Source organism: Scyliorhinus canicula, chromosome 17, assembly GCF_902713615.1.
Source record: "Scyliorhinus canicula chromosome 17, sScyCan1.1, whole genome shotgun sequence".
Taxonomy (NCBI): Eukaryota; Metazoa; Chordata; class Chondrichthyes; order Carcharhiniformes; family Scyliorhinidae; genus Scyliorhinus; species Scyliorhinus canicula.
Genome location: NC_052162.1, coordinates 130,424,121 through 130,444,635, shown reverse-complemented (window position 1 = coordinate 130,444,635; position 20,515 = coordinate 130,424,121). Strand labels below are relative to the sequence as shown.

Genomic DNA, 20,515 nt, shown 5'->3' with positions numbered 1-20,515 from the left:
CAGAAAAGGGGTTACAGTTTGTTACATAAATTCTAATTGACCTTTGTAAAACTTGAAGCACAAGTCAGCAGAATAGGCAGCTGTGTTCTCGAAGGGACAGCGAGCTCCAATAACAAGGAACGGAAGGTAACGGCTGTATCAGTAGCAGATAGGGACAATGGACAATACCAAGAGGTGTCCGTAAGAGGTGTTTATATGCAATACCAGATTGAAACTTTACCCTGACTGTGTGTGTGTTTAAAAAAAAGTCTAAATATGTACCACTTTTTGTAAACAGAGCTGTTTTAGTGAGCATGTTTGTTGAGCTATCTCTCCCTACATATGCCTGAATAAACAATCATAAATCTGCTCTGAGACTCAATCGTTTGCTCGTAGAAGTTAGCAGCGATAGATTGACAAGCTATAACAATGAGTAATATACTCTTCGGCAGACCAAAGCACCCTGTGACTAGCGGATGTCCATGGCGATCATCATCATCACCCTCAGAATTCACTGTGTCATGTGTCACTTCAAAGACGCTGATATGACGCTTTGGCCAGTTCGTCTCAGGTTGGCATTTAGAATCAAGACTTTGAAACACCTGTTAATTATTCCCATGTCAGTCCTGGGGTTCTTTCGCCTATTCACCCCTGTTCCAATCATGCCTTTTCTTGCGGTTTCCCGATCTGCTCAATTCTGTGTCAAGTTTAAGATACTTTTTATTGAAAATGTGCTTGTAATAATCAGTGAAATGCCAGCGTACAAGAAAGATCCTCACTGTTACTGCACAGGGCACATCTTCAAGCTCCATCTTTAAAATTAGCTTCTGTCCTCATTCAAAATCTATCAAAGTCCAACTATGTTTTGATATCAAACGGATCATCTCATCAATGAACCCGAAAAGAAGATACAGACCCTCAACAGTGTCCAACTGAAGGGGGGCATCCAGCTCACAAAATATTTTGCTGCTGATTTTACTTTTATGAGGAAGCGACAATGCCACGGCCATACATACAAAGTAGTCCATTCGGCCCCTCGAGCCTGCTCTTGCCATTCAATAAGATCATGGCGGATCTGTTTGTGTTGAGTTCCATATTCCCCATCTACCCCCAAAGAACAAAGGAAAGTACAGCACAGGAACAGGCCCTACGGCCCTCCAAGCCTCTGCCGACCATGCTGCCCGTCTAAACTAAAATCTTCCACACTTCTTGGGTCCGTATCCCTCTATTCCCATCCCATTCATGTATTTGTCAAGATGCCCCTTAAATGTCACTATCGTCCCTGCTTCCACCACCTCCTCCGGCAGCGAGTTCCAGGCACCCACTACTACTCACTGTGTAAAAAAAACTTGCCTCGTACATCTCCTCTAAACCTTGCCCCTCGCACCTTAAACCTATAAGTTTAATGTTTGCTTGCCTTTCCCAACAAGAATCCATCTAGTTCCACCTTAAAAATAATCAATGACAGGGCAGCACGGTGGCCTAGTGGTTAGCACAACCGCCTCACGGCGCTGAGGTCCCAGGTTCGATCCCGGCTCTGGGTCACTGTCCGTGTGGAGTTTGCACATTCTCCCCGTGTCTGCGTGGGTTTCGCCCCCACAACCCAAAAATGTGCAGAGTAGGTGGATTGGCCACGCTAAATTGCCCCTTAATTGGAAAAAATAATTGGGTAATCTAAATTTAAAAAAAAAATAATCAATGACCTTTGTTTCCGCCTTGGTATGACCACCAGGCTGCCTCAGCAAGAACATAGAACAGTACAGCACAGAACAGGCCCTTCGGCCCTCGATGTTGTGCCGAGCAATGATCACCCTACTCAAACCCACGTATCTACCCTATACCCGTAACCCAACAACCCCCCCCCCACCTTAACCTTACTTTTAAGGACACTACGGGCAATTTATCATGGCCAATCCACCTAACCCGCACATCTTTGGACTGTGGGAGGAAACCGGAGCACCCGGAGGAAACCCACGCACACACGGGGAGGACGTGCAGACTCCGCACAGACAGTGACCCAGCCGGGAACTGAACCTGGGACCCTGGAGCTGTGAAGCATTTATGCTAACCACCATGCTACCGTGCGGCCCCACGGCAAGTTGGTTAAAAGAGTGATGTGTATTCCGACGCTGAAGAGCAAGTGTACAATCTCCCCCAGGGGTGTGAACTCGCTGGTGGGGGCGACCGAGCGAATTCTTTCCCGTGCTCGGAATGGGTGGACAGCCTCCCTCCAGCGTGAACACATTAGCCCGCAAATCAGACAACTCGGCAAAAGCGTTTCCCAGAAACAGGTCAAGCGAGCAAACTCCTCCAGTATGAACTTGCCGGTGTGTCAGCACGGCTGGTTAGCTGAATCCCTTCCCCACAACTGGAACGGGCAAATAACCCCCCACCCACCCGCAAAAATTAAATACGCCAGTGCGTTGCCGAGTCTCCCAGATTGCTCAATGAAGTTCACAAGTTGTTCAGCACTCTGTTTAATTTTGTGTCGAGTTTAAGGTCACTTTTTAATGAGGTTTTTATTGAAAACTTGCTTATAATAATTACAATGAAATGCCAGCGTACAAGAAAGATCCTCACTGCTACTGCACGGGGCACACCTTCAAGCGCCATCTTTAAAATTATCTGCACTGATTTAAGCTTTTGAAGTTTACCGTCCTTCATGTCTCTTACTTTTTTTCAATTCAAATTGTTTTTATCAGTCTTAATATATGATTCTACATAAATTATTAAAAAAAACAGTGAGGGGCTTGTTCCACTGGGGTCTGGAGAGTGAGGGGTGATTTGATTAACGTACATAAGATCCTGAACAGACTCGACAAGATGGACATGGAAAGGACGAGTTTGGAACCCGGGGGGGGGGCACCGTTTTAAAATTAGGGCAGAGGTTCAGAGAGATTATTTTCCTCGTAAGAGTTTGTGCGACTCTCGAACTCTACCTCAAAAGGCGGTGGAAGTGGGGCCACTGAATATTTTTAAGGCGGAGGTAGATAGATTCTTTTTAGGCAAAGGGATCAATGGCTATCGGGGTGGTAGATGGGAATGTGGAACTCGAAACGAGGGGCAGCACGGTAGCATTGTGGACAGCATAATTGCTTCACAGCTCCAGGGTCCCAGGTTCGATTCCAGCTTGGGTCACTGTCTGTGCGGAGTCTGCACATCCTCCCCGTGTGTGCGTGGGTTCCCTCCGGGTGCTCCGGTTTCCTCCCACAGTCCAAAGATGTGCAGGTTAGGTGGATTGGCCATGATAAATTGCCCTTAGTGTCAAAAAATTGCCCTTAGTGTTGGGTGGGTTACTGGTGATAGGGTGGAGGTGTTGACCATGGGTAGGGTGCTCTTTCCAAGAGCTGTTGCAGACTCGATGGGCCGAATGGCCTTCTTCTGCGCTGTAAATTCTATGATAATCTATGAAACACAAACAGATTGGCCATGAGCTTATGGAATGGTGAAGCAGGCTCCTCGGGCTGACTAAGTTGAGATGAAAAGCTCATTTTCCAGCCTTGAACATTTTAAATTCTCTATTTATACATGGCTTCTTTTTTGTGCCAGCATGTCATTCTTTCTGAAAATCCTCCTTGGGCCACTTTAGAATATAATTCAGATCCTATTATTGCGCAAGCAGAAATATTTGACATTCTCGTTTGGTCTGATCTTTAAATAATTTATAACCCATCAGTTTTGCCTGATCCCATTCAGATTGAATTTTGTTGAAATCTTTCCGCACAACGGCAACAGTTTTGAATCAGGAATTTTCTGTCTGATACTGTGCGTCTCCCACGAATTTCACCAATTAGTTTACGCCAGTCGTTTTGAAATTGTAACTGGCCTTTCGATCTCAGTCCAGTGGCCTGGATTGGTTCCAGCTGTGTTCCTGTGTCTCACAAACAGAACGACTCAATTTAGTGTTGGCGGTCATTAACCCTTTCCGTTCATTCTGAGGCCACAGTCCTTTCTGTGCCAGAGTTGGATATGAAAATTCTGCGGGTAATTTTGCCGCCTCCGTAGTGTCTCCGTAACTAGAATCGTTCGATCAGTATCTTTTCTTACCTGGAACACAGGTAAGTGAGGGATATCTTGAGAAGCCTCTTTACCCAGCGAGTGGTAAGAATGTGGAACTCGCTAGCGCAGCGAGTGGTTGAGGTGAACAGCATGAATCCATTGAAGGAGTAGGTAGCATAGATGAGGGAGAAAGGAATAGAAGGAGATGCTGATGGGGGGAGATGAAGAGGGGTGGGTGAAGGTTCATGTGGAGCATAAATACTGACACAGACCAATTGAGCCGACTGGCCTGGCCCTGTGCTGTAGACTCAATGCAATAGAGACAAATGTGTTTCTTTTAGATCTACCTGTAGTGGTAGGAAAAACACTATTTACTGTCCAGGATAAAATAAATGTCCTTCATCAGCTTTTGTGGATCATTTCAGTGGAAATGTGCTCTCCCAGGCTCAAAGAGCATCGGCCCACTGGAGGCGAAGTGGTGAGGCCGGCCAATCCAACAGAAAGAAACCCTCCGAACCTCCCACCACCAAGTGTCAGAATGAACATGGTTCAGTCCTGGATCGGGTAGCACAGTGGTTAGCACTGTGGCTTCACAGCGCCAGGGTCCCAGGTTCTATTCCCGGCTTGGGTCACTGTGCGGAGTCTGCACGATCTCCCCGTGTCTGCGTGGGTTTCCTCCGGGTGCTCCGGTTTCCTCCCACAAGTCCCGAAAAACATGCTGCGAGGTGATTTGGACATTCTGAATTCTCCCTCTGTGAACCCAAACAGGCGCCGGAGTGTGGCAACAAGGGGATTTTCACAGTAACTTCATTGCCGTGTTAATGTAAGCCTACTTGTGACAATAAAAATTATTATTTTTTTTTAAAATTTAAAGTACCCAATTCATTGTTTTTCCAATTAAGGGGCAATTTAGCGTGGCCAATCCACCTATCCTGCACATCTTTGGTTGTGGGGGTGAAACCCACGCAGACACGGGGAGAATGTGCAAACTCCACATGGACAGTGACCCAGAGCCGGGACCGAACCTGGGACCTCGGCACCGTGAGGCAGCAGGGCTAAAAAGATTATTATTATGTGATTAACAGCAGCAATGAAAGCAGAATCCAATCCCTGTAATCACTTGTGAACTTGCTGGTGTCTCAGCAGGTGGGACGACCGTTTAAATCCCTTCCCACACACAGAGCAGGTGAATGGTCTCTCCCCAGTGTGAACCCTCTGATGTGTTAGCATATTGGATAACTGAGTGAATCCCTTCCCACAGTCAGAACAAGTGAATGGCCGTCTCCCGGTGTGAACCCGTTGGTGTGTCAGCAGGGTGGATGAATGACTGAATCCCTTCCCGCACACGGAGCAGGTGAACGGCGTCTCCCCGGTGTGACTTCGCTGGTGTATTAGCAGTTGGGATGACGTTCTGAATCTCTTCACACAGCAAGAGCAGCTGAACGGTCTGTCCTCAGTGTGAATGCGCTGGTGGCCCATCAGGTTCTGAGAGCTTTTGAAGCTACGCCCACAGTCAGAGCATTCAAAAGGTCTCTCACTTGTATGAGTGGCGTGGTGTGTCTGCAGGGTGGATGAATGACTGAATCCCTTGCCGCACACAGAGCAGGTGAATGGCCTTTGGCCAGAGTGAACTCGCTGGTGCCTCCACAGGGTGGAATGATCACTGAATCCCTTCCCACAGTCTGAGCAGGTGAAAGGCCTCTCCCCGGTGTGGACCCGCTGGTGGGTCAGCAGGCTGGATAACTGAGTGAACCCTTTCCCACACACTGAGCAGGTAAATGGCCTCTCCCCAGTGTGAACTCGCTGGTGCCTCAGCAGGGTCGTTGATATACTGAATCCCTTCCCACACACGGAGCAGGTGAACGGCCTCTCCCCGGTGTGAACCCGTCGATGAGTTTCCAGTGCAGATGGGCACTGGAATCCCTTCCCACAGTCCCTACATTTCCATGGTTTCTCCATGGTGCTGGTGTCAGTGCGTCTCTCCAGGTTAGACACTCAGTCGCCGCCTCGTTCACACACAGAACCCGTGTACGGTTTCTCCTTGCTGTGAATGGCGTGATGGTTTTTGAGACTGTGTCACTGGTTGAAGCTCTTTCCACAGTCAGCTCACCGGGACACTCGGGCGTTTGTGCACATCTCGGAGCTTTTCCAGTCACACTGATGTTTGAAATGTATTGAAGCAGACAGAACAGGCCGTATGTCTTCTCATGCATTCAAAGGCCAATTACATTCAGGTCCCGATGAATCAAGTGACTTTGTCAAATCTTGATGTGCTGTTTGGTGCAAGATTTGTGTCTGTAAATTCGCCCTTCTAATATTCTGTGAAAATGAGTTTACACAAGTCATCACTGTCAGCGTTACAGGACAGAAATTCAAAACAGACAATTCTAGTTTCTGTGGAACATTCTTTGCTGTCTTAGAACTATCGAACCCCTACAGTGATAGAGACCATTTGGCCCATCGAGTCTGCACCGACCGTCTGAAAGAGCACCCTACCTGGCCCACCTCCCAGCCCTAACTCCATCTAACTTGCATACTAAGGGGCAATTTTAGCGTGGTCAATCCACCTCACCTGCACTTCTTTGGACAGTGGGAGGAAACTGCTCCCTGTCCAGGGACCTGAAAATCTGCATGCAGGCTGCTTGGCCATGTCCACATTACTGGACATATTATTTGATTAGAGATAGAGGAGATCGGAGGGAGAACTTTGAACTCGCTGCCTCTGAGTGTGCTGGACTTGAAGGAAATAAAAGGGGAACGGTGTCAGAAGAGGAATGGACTGAGTGGATTTCTCTACAGTGAGTCAGCATAGACTCCTTCTGTATTGCAGTGTTTCCTCCATGTACTCTGGTTTCCTCCCACATCCCAAAGATGTGCATGTTAGGTGGATTGGCCACGCTAGAATGAACCCGTACTGTCCAAAAGGTTAGGTGAGTTTACAGGGATAGGGAAGGGGAGGGGGGGTCGGCAATGGAGGGTCAGTGCAGACTTGATGGGCTGAATGGCCTCATTCTGCACCATAGGGATTTTAAGACTATGACTAGAATATTTATATAAAACATAGCTACCGTACAAGATTTGACATATTAATAAATAAAATGCATTACAGAACCATAAATAATGTATCGAAAAGCAAAGAGAAAATGCTGGAAAATCTTAGCAGGTTTGGCAGCATCTGTAGGGAGAGAAAAGAGCTAACGTTTCGATGACCCTTTGTCAAAGTTTCTGTTTTCTTTTTTTAAATAAATTTAGAGTACCCAATTATTTTTTTCCAATTAAGGGGCAATTTAGCGTGGCCAATCCACCTACTCTGCACATTTTTGGGTTGTGGGGGCGAAACCCACGCAGACACAGGGAGAATGTACAAACTCCACACGGACAGTGACCCAGAGCCGGGATCGAACCTGGGACCTCGGCGCCGTGAGGCAGCAGTTCTAACCACTGTGCCACCGTGCTGCCCAATTCCCCCATTTCTGACTGTAAACAGCCTACATTGGTTTTTATCAATCTTTTTACCTACCTACAGAAACTTTGTCAGTTTTTATGTTCCCTGCTAACTTACTTTCATATTGTATTTTCCCCTTCGTAATCAATCCCTTGATCCACCTTTGCTGAATTTTTAACTGTTCTCAATCCTCAGGTCTATTGATTTTTCTTGCTAATTGTTTTGCCTTTTCTTTGAATTTCCAATTACATTTTGTATCAGAGTCCTTACTGCACAGGCGGCCATTCAGCCCATCGTCTGCTCCGACCCTCCAAAAGGGCAATCTCCCTTGGCCCACTTCCCCGCCCTATGCCCGTAACCCTACTTAACCTAAACATCTTTGGACACTAAGGTTCAAACTCCACACGAACAGTGACCCAGAGCCGGGATCGAACCTGGGACCTCAGCGCCGTCAGGGAGATGTGCTAACCACTAGGTCACCATGCTGCCCTCCCTTTATCAAAGTTGGTAATGTATCTAATATGTACTATATAACGAGAAGGCACATTTTTGTACGATATTAATTTGTATTTTCCCTTCACATGTCAGGCATTTCCAGGGAAGACCACTCCTTTAGTTGGAACATTTAGGAAAAAGAGACCATCCATGGGGTGGCACACTGCTGCCTCACAGCACCAGGGACTCGAGTTCAATTCCGGCCTTGAGTGACAGTGTGGAGTTTGCACGTTCTCCCTGTGTCAGCATTGATTTCCTCCGGGTGCTCCGGTTTCCTCATGCAGTCCAAAAATGTGCAGGTTAGGCAGACTGGCCGTGCTAAATTGCCCCTTAGTGTCCAAAGATGTGTAGGTTAAGTTAAGGGGTTATTTGGATAGGGCGGGAAACATACACAGAAAATAAAAGCAGGAGGAGGCTATTCGACCCTTTGAGCCTGATCATTCATTATGATCATGGCTGATTATCAAGTTCAATACCCTGATCCCACCTTCCCCCCCATATCCCTTGATCCCTTTAGCCCCAAGAGCTATATCTAATTCCTTCTTGAAATCGCACCACGTTTTGGTCTCAACTACTTTCCTTGGCAGTGAATTCCACAGATTCATCACTCTCTGGGTGAAGACATTTCTGATTATCACAGTTCTAAAAGGTTTACCCCTTATCCTCAAACTATGACCCCTAGTTCTGGACCCTCACCATCGGGAACATTGTTTCTGAATCTACCCTGTCTAATACTGTTAGAATTTTGTAAGTTTCTACGAGACCCCCTCACTCTTCTAAACTCCAATGAAGAGAATCCTCACCAATTTAGTCTCTCTTCATATGACAGTCCCCCCATCCCAGGAATCAGCCTGGTAAAGCTTCGCTGCACTCCCTCCAGAGCAAGAACATCCTCCATCAGATAAAGACACCAAAACTACACACAATATGCCAGGCGTGGCCTCACCAATGACCAATGCAATTGCAGTAAAACATCCCTATTCCTATACTTTTAAGTTAAAAAAAAAAATCTTTATTGTCACAAGTAAGCTTACATTAACACTGCAATGAAGTTACTGTGAAAAGTCCCTAGTCGCCACATTCTGGCGCCTGTTCAGGTACACAGATGAGAATTCAGAATGTCCAAATTACCAAATAGCACGTCTTTCAGGACTTGTGGGAGGAAACCGGAGCACCCAGAGGAAACCCACGCAGACATGGGGAGAACGTGCAGACTCCGCACAGATAGTGACCCAAGCCGGGAATCGAACCTAGAATCCTGGCGCTGTGAAGCCATAGTGCTAACCACTATGCTACCGTGCTGCCCACTCAAATCCTCTCACTATGAAGACCAACATACAATTTGCCTTTTTCACTGCCTGCTGCACATGCGTGCTTACGTTCAGTGACTGATGCATGAGGACACCAAGGTCTCACTGAGTAGTCACCTCTTTCAATTTACACCCTTCCTATTTTTGCTACCGAAGCTGATAACCTCACATTTATCCACATTATACTGCATCTGCCATGCATGTGCCCACTCACTCATCTTGTCCAGCTCCCGCTGAAGCATCTCTGCATCTTCTTCACAGCTCACCCTCCCACCTAACCTTGTGAACAGTTGGGGTCCTAGCACAGATCCCTGTGGTACCCCATTAGGCACTGCTTGCCAATCAGAAAAAGATCCATTTATTCCAATTTTTTGCTTCCTGTTTGCTAACCAGCTTTCTATTCATCTCAAGACATTATCCACAATCCCATGCACCTTAACTTTACATAGTAATCTATGTGATACCTTGTCGAAAGCCTTCTGAAAGTCTAAATAAACCACATCCACCATTTCTCCCTGGTCAACTCTACTAGTTGCATCTTCAAAGAATTCAAGTAGATTTGTCAAGCATGATTTCCATTTTGTAAGTCCATGCTGACTTTGTCTGATTATACCACTTTTTTCAAATGCTGTGCTATGAAATCTTTGATAATGGACTCTCGCAGCTTCCCTGCTGCTGACGTTAGGCTCAGTGGTCTATACTTCTCTCTTCCACCCTTTTTGAAAAGCAGGATTATATCACCTACCCTCCAATCTGGAGGATCCATTCCAGAGTACAAAGAATTTTGGAAAATGACTCTGGGATGAAGATGATCAGGCCCAGGAGATTTATCTACTTTCAATCCCATTCATTTTCCCAAACCCATTTCTCTAATACAAATGGAAATTGGCTTGGGTAGGGTGCACTTTCAGAGGGTCGGTGCAGACTGGATGGGCCGAATAGCCTCCTTTTGCACCGTAGGGATTCTGTAGGGTTATAGATTGGTTGGAGACTTGGATGGAGAAAGGGTAGATGGGAGTTTAATCTGGACAAATAGGAGGCAATGCATTTTGAAAGGTCTAATAAAAGGTGGGAATTATACAGTAAATGGCAGAACCCTGAGGAGCATTGACAGGCAGAGGGATCTGGGTGTGCAGGTCTTCAGATCACTGAAGGTGGCAACGCAGGTGAAGAAGGTAGTCAAGAAGGCATACGGAATGATTGTCTTTATCATTCAGGGAATGGAGTATAAAAGTTGGCAACTCATGCTGCAGCTGTACAGAACCTTAGTTAGGCCACACTTGGAATATTGTGCACAATTCTGATCACCACACTACCAGAAGGATGTGGATGCTTTTAGGAGGGTGCAGAAGAGGTTTACCAGGATGTTGCTTGGTCTGGAGGGTATTAGCTATGAGGAGAGGTTGATAAACTCAGACTATTTTCACTGGAATAACAGAGGTTGAGGGGTGATCTGATAAGAGGTTTACAAAATTATGAGTGGCATGGACAGGGTGGAGAGTCAGACTTTTTTTCCCCAGAGTGAAAAAGTCAATTACAAGGGACATAGGTTTAAGTGTGAGGAAAAACATTTGGAGATGTATGAGGCAAGTTTTTTTTCCACAGAGCCTGGTGAGTGCCTGGAATGCACTGCCAGGGGAGGTGGTGGAAGCAGATACGATAGTGACGTTTAAGAGGCATCTTGACAAATACATGTATAGGATGGGAATAGAGGGATACGGACCCCGGAAGCGCAAGTTTTAGTTTAGACATGCATCATGATCGGCGCAAGCTTGGAGGGCCTGTTCCTGTGCTGTATTGTTCTTTGTTCAATGACAAAGGCAGACAAATAAATGTGTCAAGCTGAGGGAGCAAAGGATCTTTAAGAGAGAGTGAGAGTTCTGGGCCAACCTTTGCACCTTCCCTGGATTCACATCCTTTCCCTTCACTTTCTGCAACGTAACAATTTAACCCCAGTATGAGAAGAGAAATGGAAGGGGGGGGGGGGGGGGGGGCTAGAAGACAAAGTGTTTTACTCACAGATGTTGGAGACAGGGTGAGGTTGCAGTCTTCACTCCCAGACAGAGGAGCAGCAGCTTCACTGGGCAAACTCGTCGTGCAACTTCCGCATTCAGACAATGGGGGCGCTCTGATTGGCCGGAGGACCAGTGTGCTTCCGGTCCTCCAGGGCACCCATTGGTCAGTTCCTCAGCCTGGGGTGGGGCTAGTCTCCACAGCACAATGACCGGGAAGTGATTGACAGCCGTTTTGGACCAATAGAAGGAGGGGGCGGGGCCGGACGACCGAGCGGGAGCGGCTGGTCCTCCAACCAATCGGAGAGAATGAGGGGCGGGGCAGAGCCCGGACCTCTCTCAAGAGTTGAAGCTTTTGTGATGGGGTGGGGGCAGGGTTGGTCAGATCACCTGTCTCTAGTCTGGAGCAGAGGCGAGGGGCCGAACGGCCGACTCCAGTTCCTTGTTTGTTTGAAAGCTGGACCTGTTTGTGGCTTTCAAGGGATGAAATACTGTGTCACAGTGGTTAGCACCACTGCCTCACAGTGCCAGGGACTTGGTTTCAGTTCCAGCTTGAGTGACTGTGTGGAGTTTGCACGTTCTTTTCATATCTGCGTGTGTTTCCTCTGGGTGCTCCAGTTTCTTCCCACTGTCCAAAGATGCGCAGGTTGGGTGGATTGGCCATGCTAAATTGCCCCTTAAGGTCCAAAGATGTGCCAGTTAGATGGTGTACTCTTTTTGAGGACCGGTACGGATTAGATCATAAAATCATAGAATTTACAGTGCAGAAGGAGGCCATTCGGCCCATCGAGTCTGCACTGGCTCTTGGAAAGAGCACCACCACTTAAGCCCACACCTTCACCCTATACCCGTAAATCAGTAACCCCACCTGAGCTAAGGGCAATTTAGCTATGTGGAGAGGCTGAATAGACTCGGACTGTTTTCATTAGAAAGACGGAGTTTGAGGGGTGACCTGATAGAGGTCTACAAGATTATGAGGGGCATGGATAGAATGGATGGGCAGGCACTCTTTCCCAGGGTGTAAGGGTCAGTCACCAGGGGGCATAGGTTTAAGGTCCGTGGGGCAAAGTTTAGAGATGTGCGAGGCAGGTTTTTCACGCAAAGAGCGGTGAGTGCCTGGAACACGTTGCCAGGGGACATTGTGAAAGCAGATACATTAACGGTGTTCAAAAGGCATCTGACCAACACATGGATAGGATGGGTATAGAGGGATACGGCACAAGGACGTGCTGAGAGTTTTGGCAAAGGTTGGTATCATGACCAGTACAGGTTTGGAGGGCCGAAAGGCTGTTCCTGTGCTGTATTTTTTCTTTGTTCCTGAGGAAGTATAGGTGTTGTTGTAGCACTGTTTCTTCACAGCACCAGGTTCCCAGATTCGATTCTGAGCTTGGATCACTGTCTGTGTGCAGTCTGCACGTTCTCCCTGTGTCTGGGTGGGTTTCCTCCGGGTGCTCTGTTGCAACAACACTTCACTTTTATACTCAGTCCTTTTGCAATAAATGCAATCATTTCATTTGCCTTTTCAATTATATGCTGTACCTGCAATTGTATAGGGTGTTGCGTGAGACTACATTGGGAGTATTGTATCCAGCTTTGGTCTTTTATTTGAGGAAGGATGTGGTTCACCAGATTGATTTCGGGGATGAAAGCGTTGATGGAGGAGGAGAGATTAAACAGTTTGGGTTTATACTTGCTGGAGTTTAGTAGGGTGAGCGGGGATCTGATCGAGGCGTATAAAATACTAAATGGTTTGATAAAGTAAACGTAGACCAAATGTTCCCCCTTGTGGGGAAATCTAGAATGAGAGTCCATGGATATAGGTTGAGAGGCGGTAGATTTAGAACTAAGATGAGGAGGAACTACTCACAGAGGGCGGTGAATCTGTGGAACTCGCTGCCCCATAATGCAGTGGAATCGGAGTCATTAAATATTTTCAAGAGATAGATATATTTCTGATTTTAAAAAGGGGTTAAAGGAATATGGACAACAGATGGGGAGGTGGATTTGAGACCAGGACGAGATCAGCCATGATCTGATTGAATGGTGGAGCAGGCTCAAAGGGCTGAACTGCCTACTTCTGCTCCTAATTCCTATGTCCCTGCATTCATACTTTCTGCGATTCATGAACAAAGACACCCAGGGCCCTCTACTGAGGCTCATTTTGAATCTGCTTTTCACCTAAATAATAATTTGCCTTCCTATTTTTTGGCCAAAATGTATAACCTCATACTTATCTACATCTGCCAAATTTTGGCCCAATCTCCTAGTCTATCTACATCCGTCTGTAAAATCTTTATCACTGCCTGCTTTTCCCTCTATTTTAGTAGCATCCGCAAATCTTGTTATGTTAAACTCTGTTCCTGCTTGCAGATCATTTATGTAAAATGCTTGAGATTAGATTACGTCCAATTCTCTTGGGCCCTTCTTTTCTGGTCCTTATTACTACAGTACCGCATATAGCCTGTGCTAACGATAAACCACAAAAAGACCTCAAAACTACAAGTGATAAAATTAGAAAATACTTCCCAATCTTCCCAATGAACTCTCTCCCTTGTCTCCTCTACTGCTGCAGCAGGGCAAGATCGCTCACTGAAGATTTAAAGTTAGAAAGCAAGGGGAAAAAGCAAAAAGCACCTCTGCACCAAATTCCACCCCCCCCCCCCCCCCCCCCGAGATTCAAATTCCTGATACCCACACTCACTCTGGTTGTGTCTCACCCCACATGTCCTCTCTCCCATTGCTCGTGCGCACATAGCACACAGTCGGTCTGCTTTCCAGGCTGGATGACGACTCTGAATGGTACCATTCCAATCGCTCAATGTGATTCTAAGATGCTCAACATTTCTCGGAGAGGGAAGGTGTGCGTTGCAGCTAATGAGAAGCAGCACACACAGAAATCCACACACACACAAACACCCATATTCTCACCCATCAAAATATCGGCTGTTGCTTATCCGGTTTAGTCTTTCCGGACCAATCCTGAGTGAGCTGTAAAAAGAACACTCAGTCCATCTTCCACTGAAAGGAAATATTTCACCCACTCCATCTGGTAGCGAGCTCCACATTCTGACGACACTTTGGATGTAGACCATTCTTCTGAATTCCGTATTGCATTGCATGACGCCTTTCTCATATTGATGGGACTTCAGTTATTGTCTTTACAAGAAGAAAATACGTTGTTGCTGAATCCTCTCTATGAAAACCTTTCATTATTTTAAAGACTTCCATTCGGTCACCCCTTGTGCCTTTTTTTCAATCAAGAGGCCAACCTGTCAATCCTTCCCTGATATGCAAACCTCCACATATCTGGTATCAACATGAATATTCTCTGCTCCCTCTCTGATGCCAGGGAGCCACGGTAGCACAGTTGCTTCACAGCTCCTGGGTCCCAGGTCCCAGGGGCTTGTTTAGCACACTGGGCTAAATCGCTGGCTTTTAAAGCTGACCAAGGCAGGCCAGCAGCACGGTTCGATTCCCGTACCAGCCTCCCCGAACAGGCGCCGGAATGTGGCAACTAGGGGCTTTTCACAGTAACTTCATTGAAGCCTACTCGTGACGATAAGCGATTTTCATTTAATTTTCAATTCCGGCCTCGGGTGACTGTCTGTGCGGAGCCTGCACGTTCTCCCCGTGTCCGTGTGGGTTTCCTCCCACAGTCCAAAGATGTGCAGGTCAGGTGGATTGGCTATGCTAAATTGCCTTTAGTCTCCAAAAAGGTTAGATGGAGGTTACAGGGATAGGGTGGAGGTGTGGGCTTAGGTAGGGTGCTTTTTCCAAGGGCTGGTGCAGACTCGATGGGCTGAATGGTCTCCTTCTGCACTGTAAGTTCTATGATCTTTTTCAACACATGTTGGGAATTGAACCCAGGTCCCTGGCGCCTTGAGGCAGCAATGCTAACCAGTCAACAGTTTTAAAATGAATTAAATAAGAGAAAAATGTACAGCCTGTAACAAGGTGAGAACGGTTTACCAGTCTGAAGGATAAATCGGCGGCACAGAGAGATTGCTGGTGTCTGCAGTCTACTCTGAAAGGTTGACGGGTGCGAGAAAGGTGTTCGTGGTGGGCTGAAGCCGGTACGGATCATTTCAAAATCTCTCACTTGCCCAAAGTGATTTTTCTCTCCTCTTGAGGTCCTGTTTCAACCTTTTACACAAACAAATGGTTTACCTATGGCTCGTGAGATCCAATTGCATCAGGGTTAGAAATGTCTTGTTTCAGAACCTCTGACAGAGAAATGGCCTGGGCAGGGAGAACAGACCTGTCCTGTGTTTGTCACTCAGCAAGCTGCTGTGGAAGCTTTCTTCATAATCGAGAGAAGTGAGCTATCCCTGTAATACTCAATAAATGTCTTAACGTTTTATCAGTTAGTTCTTACAGATCTCCCCACCTCGCGAGGGTTATTAACTTCTCACAAACTGATTTTTGGTTAACCCAGCTATTTCTAAGCTGGGGGTTTGAAGTCCTAATTTCTTTATCACATACCATAGATGAACTAAAGCTTCTGGAATGATCAGAATCAGCAGCTTGAGCTGCCACCAAGACTGAAGGTGAAAACCTTTCCAATAAATGTGATAACTATCGACTTGGATTCGCCCTCCACACCTACAGATCATCTCGCACAATTCTCAATTATTGGCATGTCATAAATACATATGGAGGGGGCGGCACGTGGCGCAGTGGTTAGCACTGGGACTGCGGGGCTGAGGACCCGGGTTCGAATCCCAGCCCTGGGTCACTGTCCGTGTGGAGTTTGCACGTTCTCCCCGTGTCTGCGTGGGTTTAACCGCCACAACCCAAAGATGTGCAGGTTAGGTGGATTGGCCATGCTAAATTGCCCCTTAATGGGAAAAAAAAAATAATTGGCTACTCTAAATTTATTTTTTCTTAAATAAATAAATATGGTCAAATCAGAAGTTATTCACAGGGAAAGACAGGGCAAATAAAGATAAACTATTCCCACTGGTTGGCGATTCTGAAAATCGGGGGCATAGTCTAGAAATGAGGGCTAGACCGTTCAGGAGAGATGTCAGGAAGAACTTCTTCATTCAAAGGGTGGTAGAGGTTTGAAACTCTCTCCCACAAGCAGCAGTTGAAGCTAGGTCAATTGATAATTTTAAATCTGAGATAGGTAGATTTTTGTTAAGCAAAGATATGAAGAGATATGGGCCAAAGGCAGGTAAAATGGAGTAAGGACATAAATCAGCCAGGATCTCATTGAATGGTGGGGCAGGCTCGAGGGGCTGAATGGCCTACTCCTGTTTAACTTGGCTCAAATTGAAGTTCATGCACGGACTTTAAAGATTCTCCAGCACTCAGTTGGCCTTCTTCCACCTTGTGGATATTTCCTAAATCCAAATTACGAGATCCCTCATACTACCTCTGATAGAAAGCAGTGTGTTCAATTCTATCCTGATTAGTTTTAATGTCAGTTTTCTCCGTGGAGTATGTGTCAGTACCTTGATCATTTGAAATATTGTCTCAATGCTACTGACCACATCAACCACTCAATGTTGCTCACTTATCGAGCAGCTGAGCAGGTCTGGAACACGTTCTTCTGTGCAGGTTCCCCAGGCATTTCCGCATGTTAGCTACACTACACAAAATATATCACAGTGGCACACACACTGTCATCCCAGTTTCATGCTCCATGTGCCACCCTTGGGCTTTCAGGCAATCGTACCAAAATAACAGGAGGGTCTTTGTCTGAAGACTTTTACTTTTCACCCCCCCCACGGTATGGTTTAATTGCCTCAGATAGTGGTATTACGCACCCCGACCAGACCCTAACTTTTGCCAGGATACCAGACTGAAATCCCAATATTTTATTTAATTTGTAAAGCAGTGAGGAAAGGCTACATCCCTCCAGGAGTGACTCCACGCATGAATAGGAATATGGTCTATTGGAATAAACTTTATTACTAATACAGTATTAAACTAACTTCAACAGCACAGAAAATATAGCTTACAATTATCAGTTAAACAATGCTCAACAATAAAAATGAAACATTTTAGCTCCTAACTGCTGTCTTTCTTATCTCCAACCTGACTGCATTGACCCCTGGCTCCTCCCGTTAATTACATCATCGTATCCTACTCAAATCCCATGATTATTTAAGCTTAAACACAATTTTCTACTGCTCAGAAATGTTATCAAAAATCCATTTAGTGTGTCCCTTTTCATGTAGGCATGATTTGAAAGGATGATCACGTTTTTTACGATGCCTTAATTACCCCATCTGTAGCCACAGTGTCTGTCTGTCTTTTAAACCATTATTTTTGAAATCAATACTGCAGCGGATATACACGCACACTAATCCAGGCTTTTAACCATTAGCAAACCAGGTATAATACAATATATATCTGAAATTTCCACATTCATTACACCTCCCCCCTTAAAAAAAGAATCAGCAATATGAAATGATGGCTTCATTTTCGAAAGCCCTTCAACTCTAAATATTACTCATTACTAAGCATCACTAATATTCTATAAGATACATATTCTATGATATTTAAGCATGCAAATTTAAACAGGAGTATAGTTCATTTCAGTCTTTCTTTTCCAACTTGTGATAAGTTGTGATAAAGCATCTGCAATTGTGTTTTCTCTTCCTGTTACATGTATAATTTTTAAGTTAAATGGTTGCAGCAATAAACTCCATCTAAATAGTCTTCGATCCTTAAACCTCTACAAACATTTCAGTGGATTGTTGTCTGTATATACAATTGTCTTTGATGAATTGTGAGCAACATAAGTGTCAAAATATTGCAACGCCGATACCAAACACAATGTCTCCTTCTGGATGGTCGAATATTGAGTTTTAGAAATATTTAGTTTTAGAAAAATAACCAACGGGCCTTTTGATTCTTTCAGTCTTCCTGTTACAGTATAGCACCAACACCGACATCACTCCTATCAATTACTACCTTAAATTACTTGGTACCCCGCAAACACTGGTGGGATGGTTTTCAGATTGTCACATGCCTCTTGACATTCTGACGTCCACTGAAATTTTCTGTGCTTTTTCAGAGGTTCATTCAGTGGAGCAACCACATTGCTAAAATTTGGCATGGGATTCTGATAGAAACCACTTTTGCCCAGAAATCTTAGAACTTCTCTTCTCGTTGTTGGTATTGGAAACTCCCCAATAGTTTCCGTTTTCACATTTCATGGCGCCATCTGACCATACCCAACCGTACGGCCGAAGAACGTGACTTGACCTCTCGCAAATTCACTTTTAGGGAGGTTTCCACCAAACCAGCCTCCTGTAGTTGATTGAACAATTCCTTTAAATGTTCCTTCCACGTTTGAATGAACACCACCAAATCGTCAATGTACACTCCAGAATAGTTTAGTCCAGAAATGATGTTGTTGGTTAGTCTTTGGAATGTTGCTGGCGCATTCTTCATTCCAAACGGCGTAACTTTAAACTGATGCAGACCATTTGGAGTTACAGAAGCAGAAACTTCCTTCACCCTGTCTGATAAAGGTACCTGACAGTATCCTTTAAGTCAGTCAAGTTTGGTTATAACATTTGCTTATGCCACCTTTTCAACACAGTCTTCCAAAACGAGTATCAGGATAGGAATCTGACTTTTTAGCTCCATTGACTTTTATACAGTCCACACACAATTGGTGCATTCCGTCTGGTTTTGGTACCATCACAACAGGTGGGTTCCAATCCCTACAACTCACTTCAATGCCATCCATTTTAAAAAATAAATTTAGAGTACCCAATTCATTTTTTCCAATTAAGGGGCAATTTAGTGTGGCCAATTCACCAACTCTGCACATCTTTGGGTTGTGGGGGTGTGACCTACGCAGACACGGGGAGAGTATGCAAACGCCACACGGACAGTGACCCGGGGCTGGGATCAAACCCGGGTCCTTGGCCTGTTGTGAGGATTCTTAAGCATGATTTCAATCTCCTTTAATACCTGTCCCAACTTCAGTGGATTGATCCTTTATGGATGTTGCTTAATTGGAGTAGCATTTTCTACAACTACATTACATAGAATTACATTTGTACTTCCACATCTCGCTCATGTGACTGTCATACTCTTTCAGGTCACTTTTTCCTTCTGAAGATAGCTCAGTAATTTATCTCAGTTTCTTATCACTTCCTTATTATCCAATCTAATTTGAGGAATGTCAAATTCATAATTATTTGTTTTATCTCTTCTCCCTGAATTACAACGACTAACAAATTTTCGTCTGCTTTCTTTCCCTCTCAAAATACCCTTTGAGCATGTTAACATTACATGCTCTTTTTCCTTCTATCTGGCATTCGTAATAAATATTTCACCTCACTCAATTTGCTTTCAATTTGATAAACCCGCTAAATCGTGCTTTAATGGTTCACCTACCACTGATAAGAATACTAATACTTTCTCCCCATTAACAAAACCAGGAATTTTTGATTTCTTATCCATCTCTTTTTCCATCACATGCTGTGAGAATTTTAAATGCTTCCTAGCCAACTCACCAGCCCTAGTTAATCTTTCCCTAAAGTTTTAGATATAGTCCAACAATGTAGTCACTGAACGCTGATTTATCAATTTCTCTTTGATCAATTTAAGTGGTCCTCTTACCTCATGACCAAAAATCAAATTGAATGGACTAAATGTAGTTGATTCATTGGGTCCCTAATTGCAAATAGTATAAATGGAATTCCTTTATCACAATCCTCTGGATAATCCTGACTATAGGCCCTCAACATGTGGCGGATGCTCTGTCCCACCGCGCCACATTTCTGCCTCACCCTGTCGGCTTAATGCTAGTTACGCCTGCCGGTCAATGGGGTTTCCCATTGTGGGGCAGCCCACACCAACTGGAAAACCCCGGGCTGCCGGCAAAACTAAGCATCCCGCCGGCGGAGAATCCAGCCCATGGTCTTTACAGTTTGATGGTGTCTTTCTAATGCTCCCTGTGATTCTGGATAAGCAGTCAATTTAATAGCTTTCCTCTTAAACCATCCATAAAAACCTTGAATAACTCAACATAAAATTTGATCCCTGATCAGATTGGATTTCTTTTGGTAGCCCATATCTGGTAAAGAAAAAATAGTTAACTCCTCGACAACCTCTTAGCTGTAATATTTCATAATGGAATGGCCTTCGGAAATCGAGAAAACACATCCATTATAGTCAACAATTACGGATTCCCACTTTTCACTTTAGGCAGGGGTCCCATGCAATCAATTAGTACCCTATGAAATGAAAATCGCTTATTGTCACGAGTAGGCTTCAATGAAGTTACTGTGAAAAGCCCCTAGTCG

At 45.2% G+C, this 20,515-nt stretch overlaps 1 protein-coding gene across 1 annotated transcript in view; it reads left to right on the top strand.

Annotated features, from left to right (window-relative positions):
* The window catches only part of LOC119951631 (zinc finger protein 91-like), a 72,751-nt gene that overhangs the window by 36,597 nt on the left and 15,639 nt on the right, over nucleotides 1-20,515 (top strand). Inside the window, exon 6 of the mRNA XM_038774811.1 lies at nucleotides 59-180. Coding sequence (XP_038630739.1) covers nucleotides 59-180 — 122 coding nt within the window. The remainder of the gene's footprint in view (nucleotides 1-58; nucleotides 181-20,515) is intronic.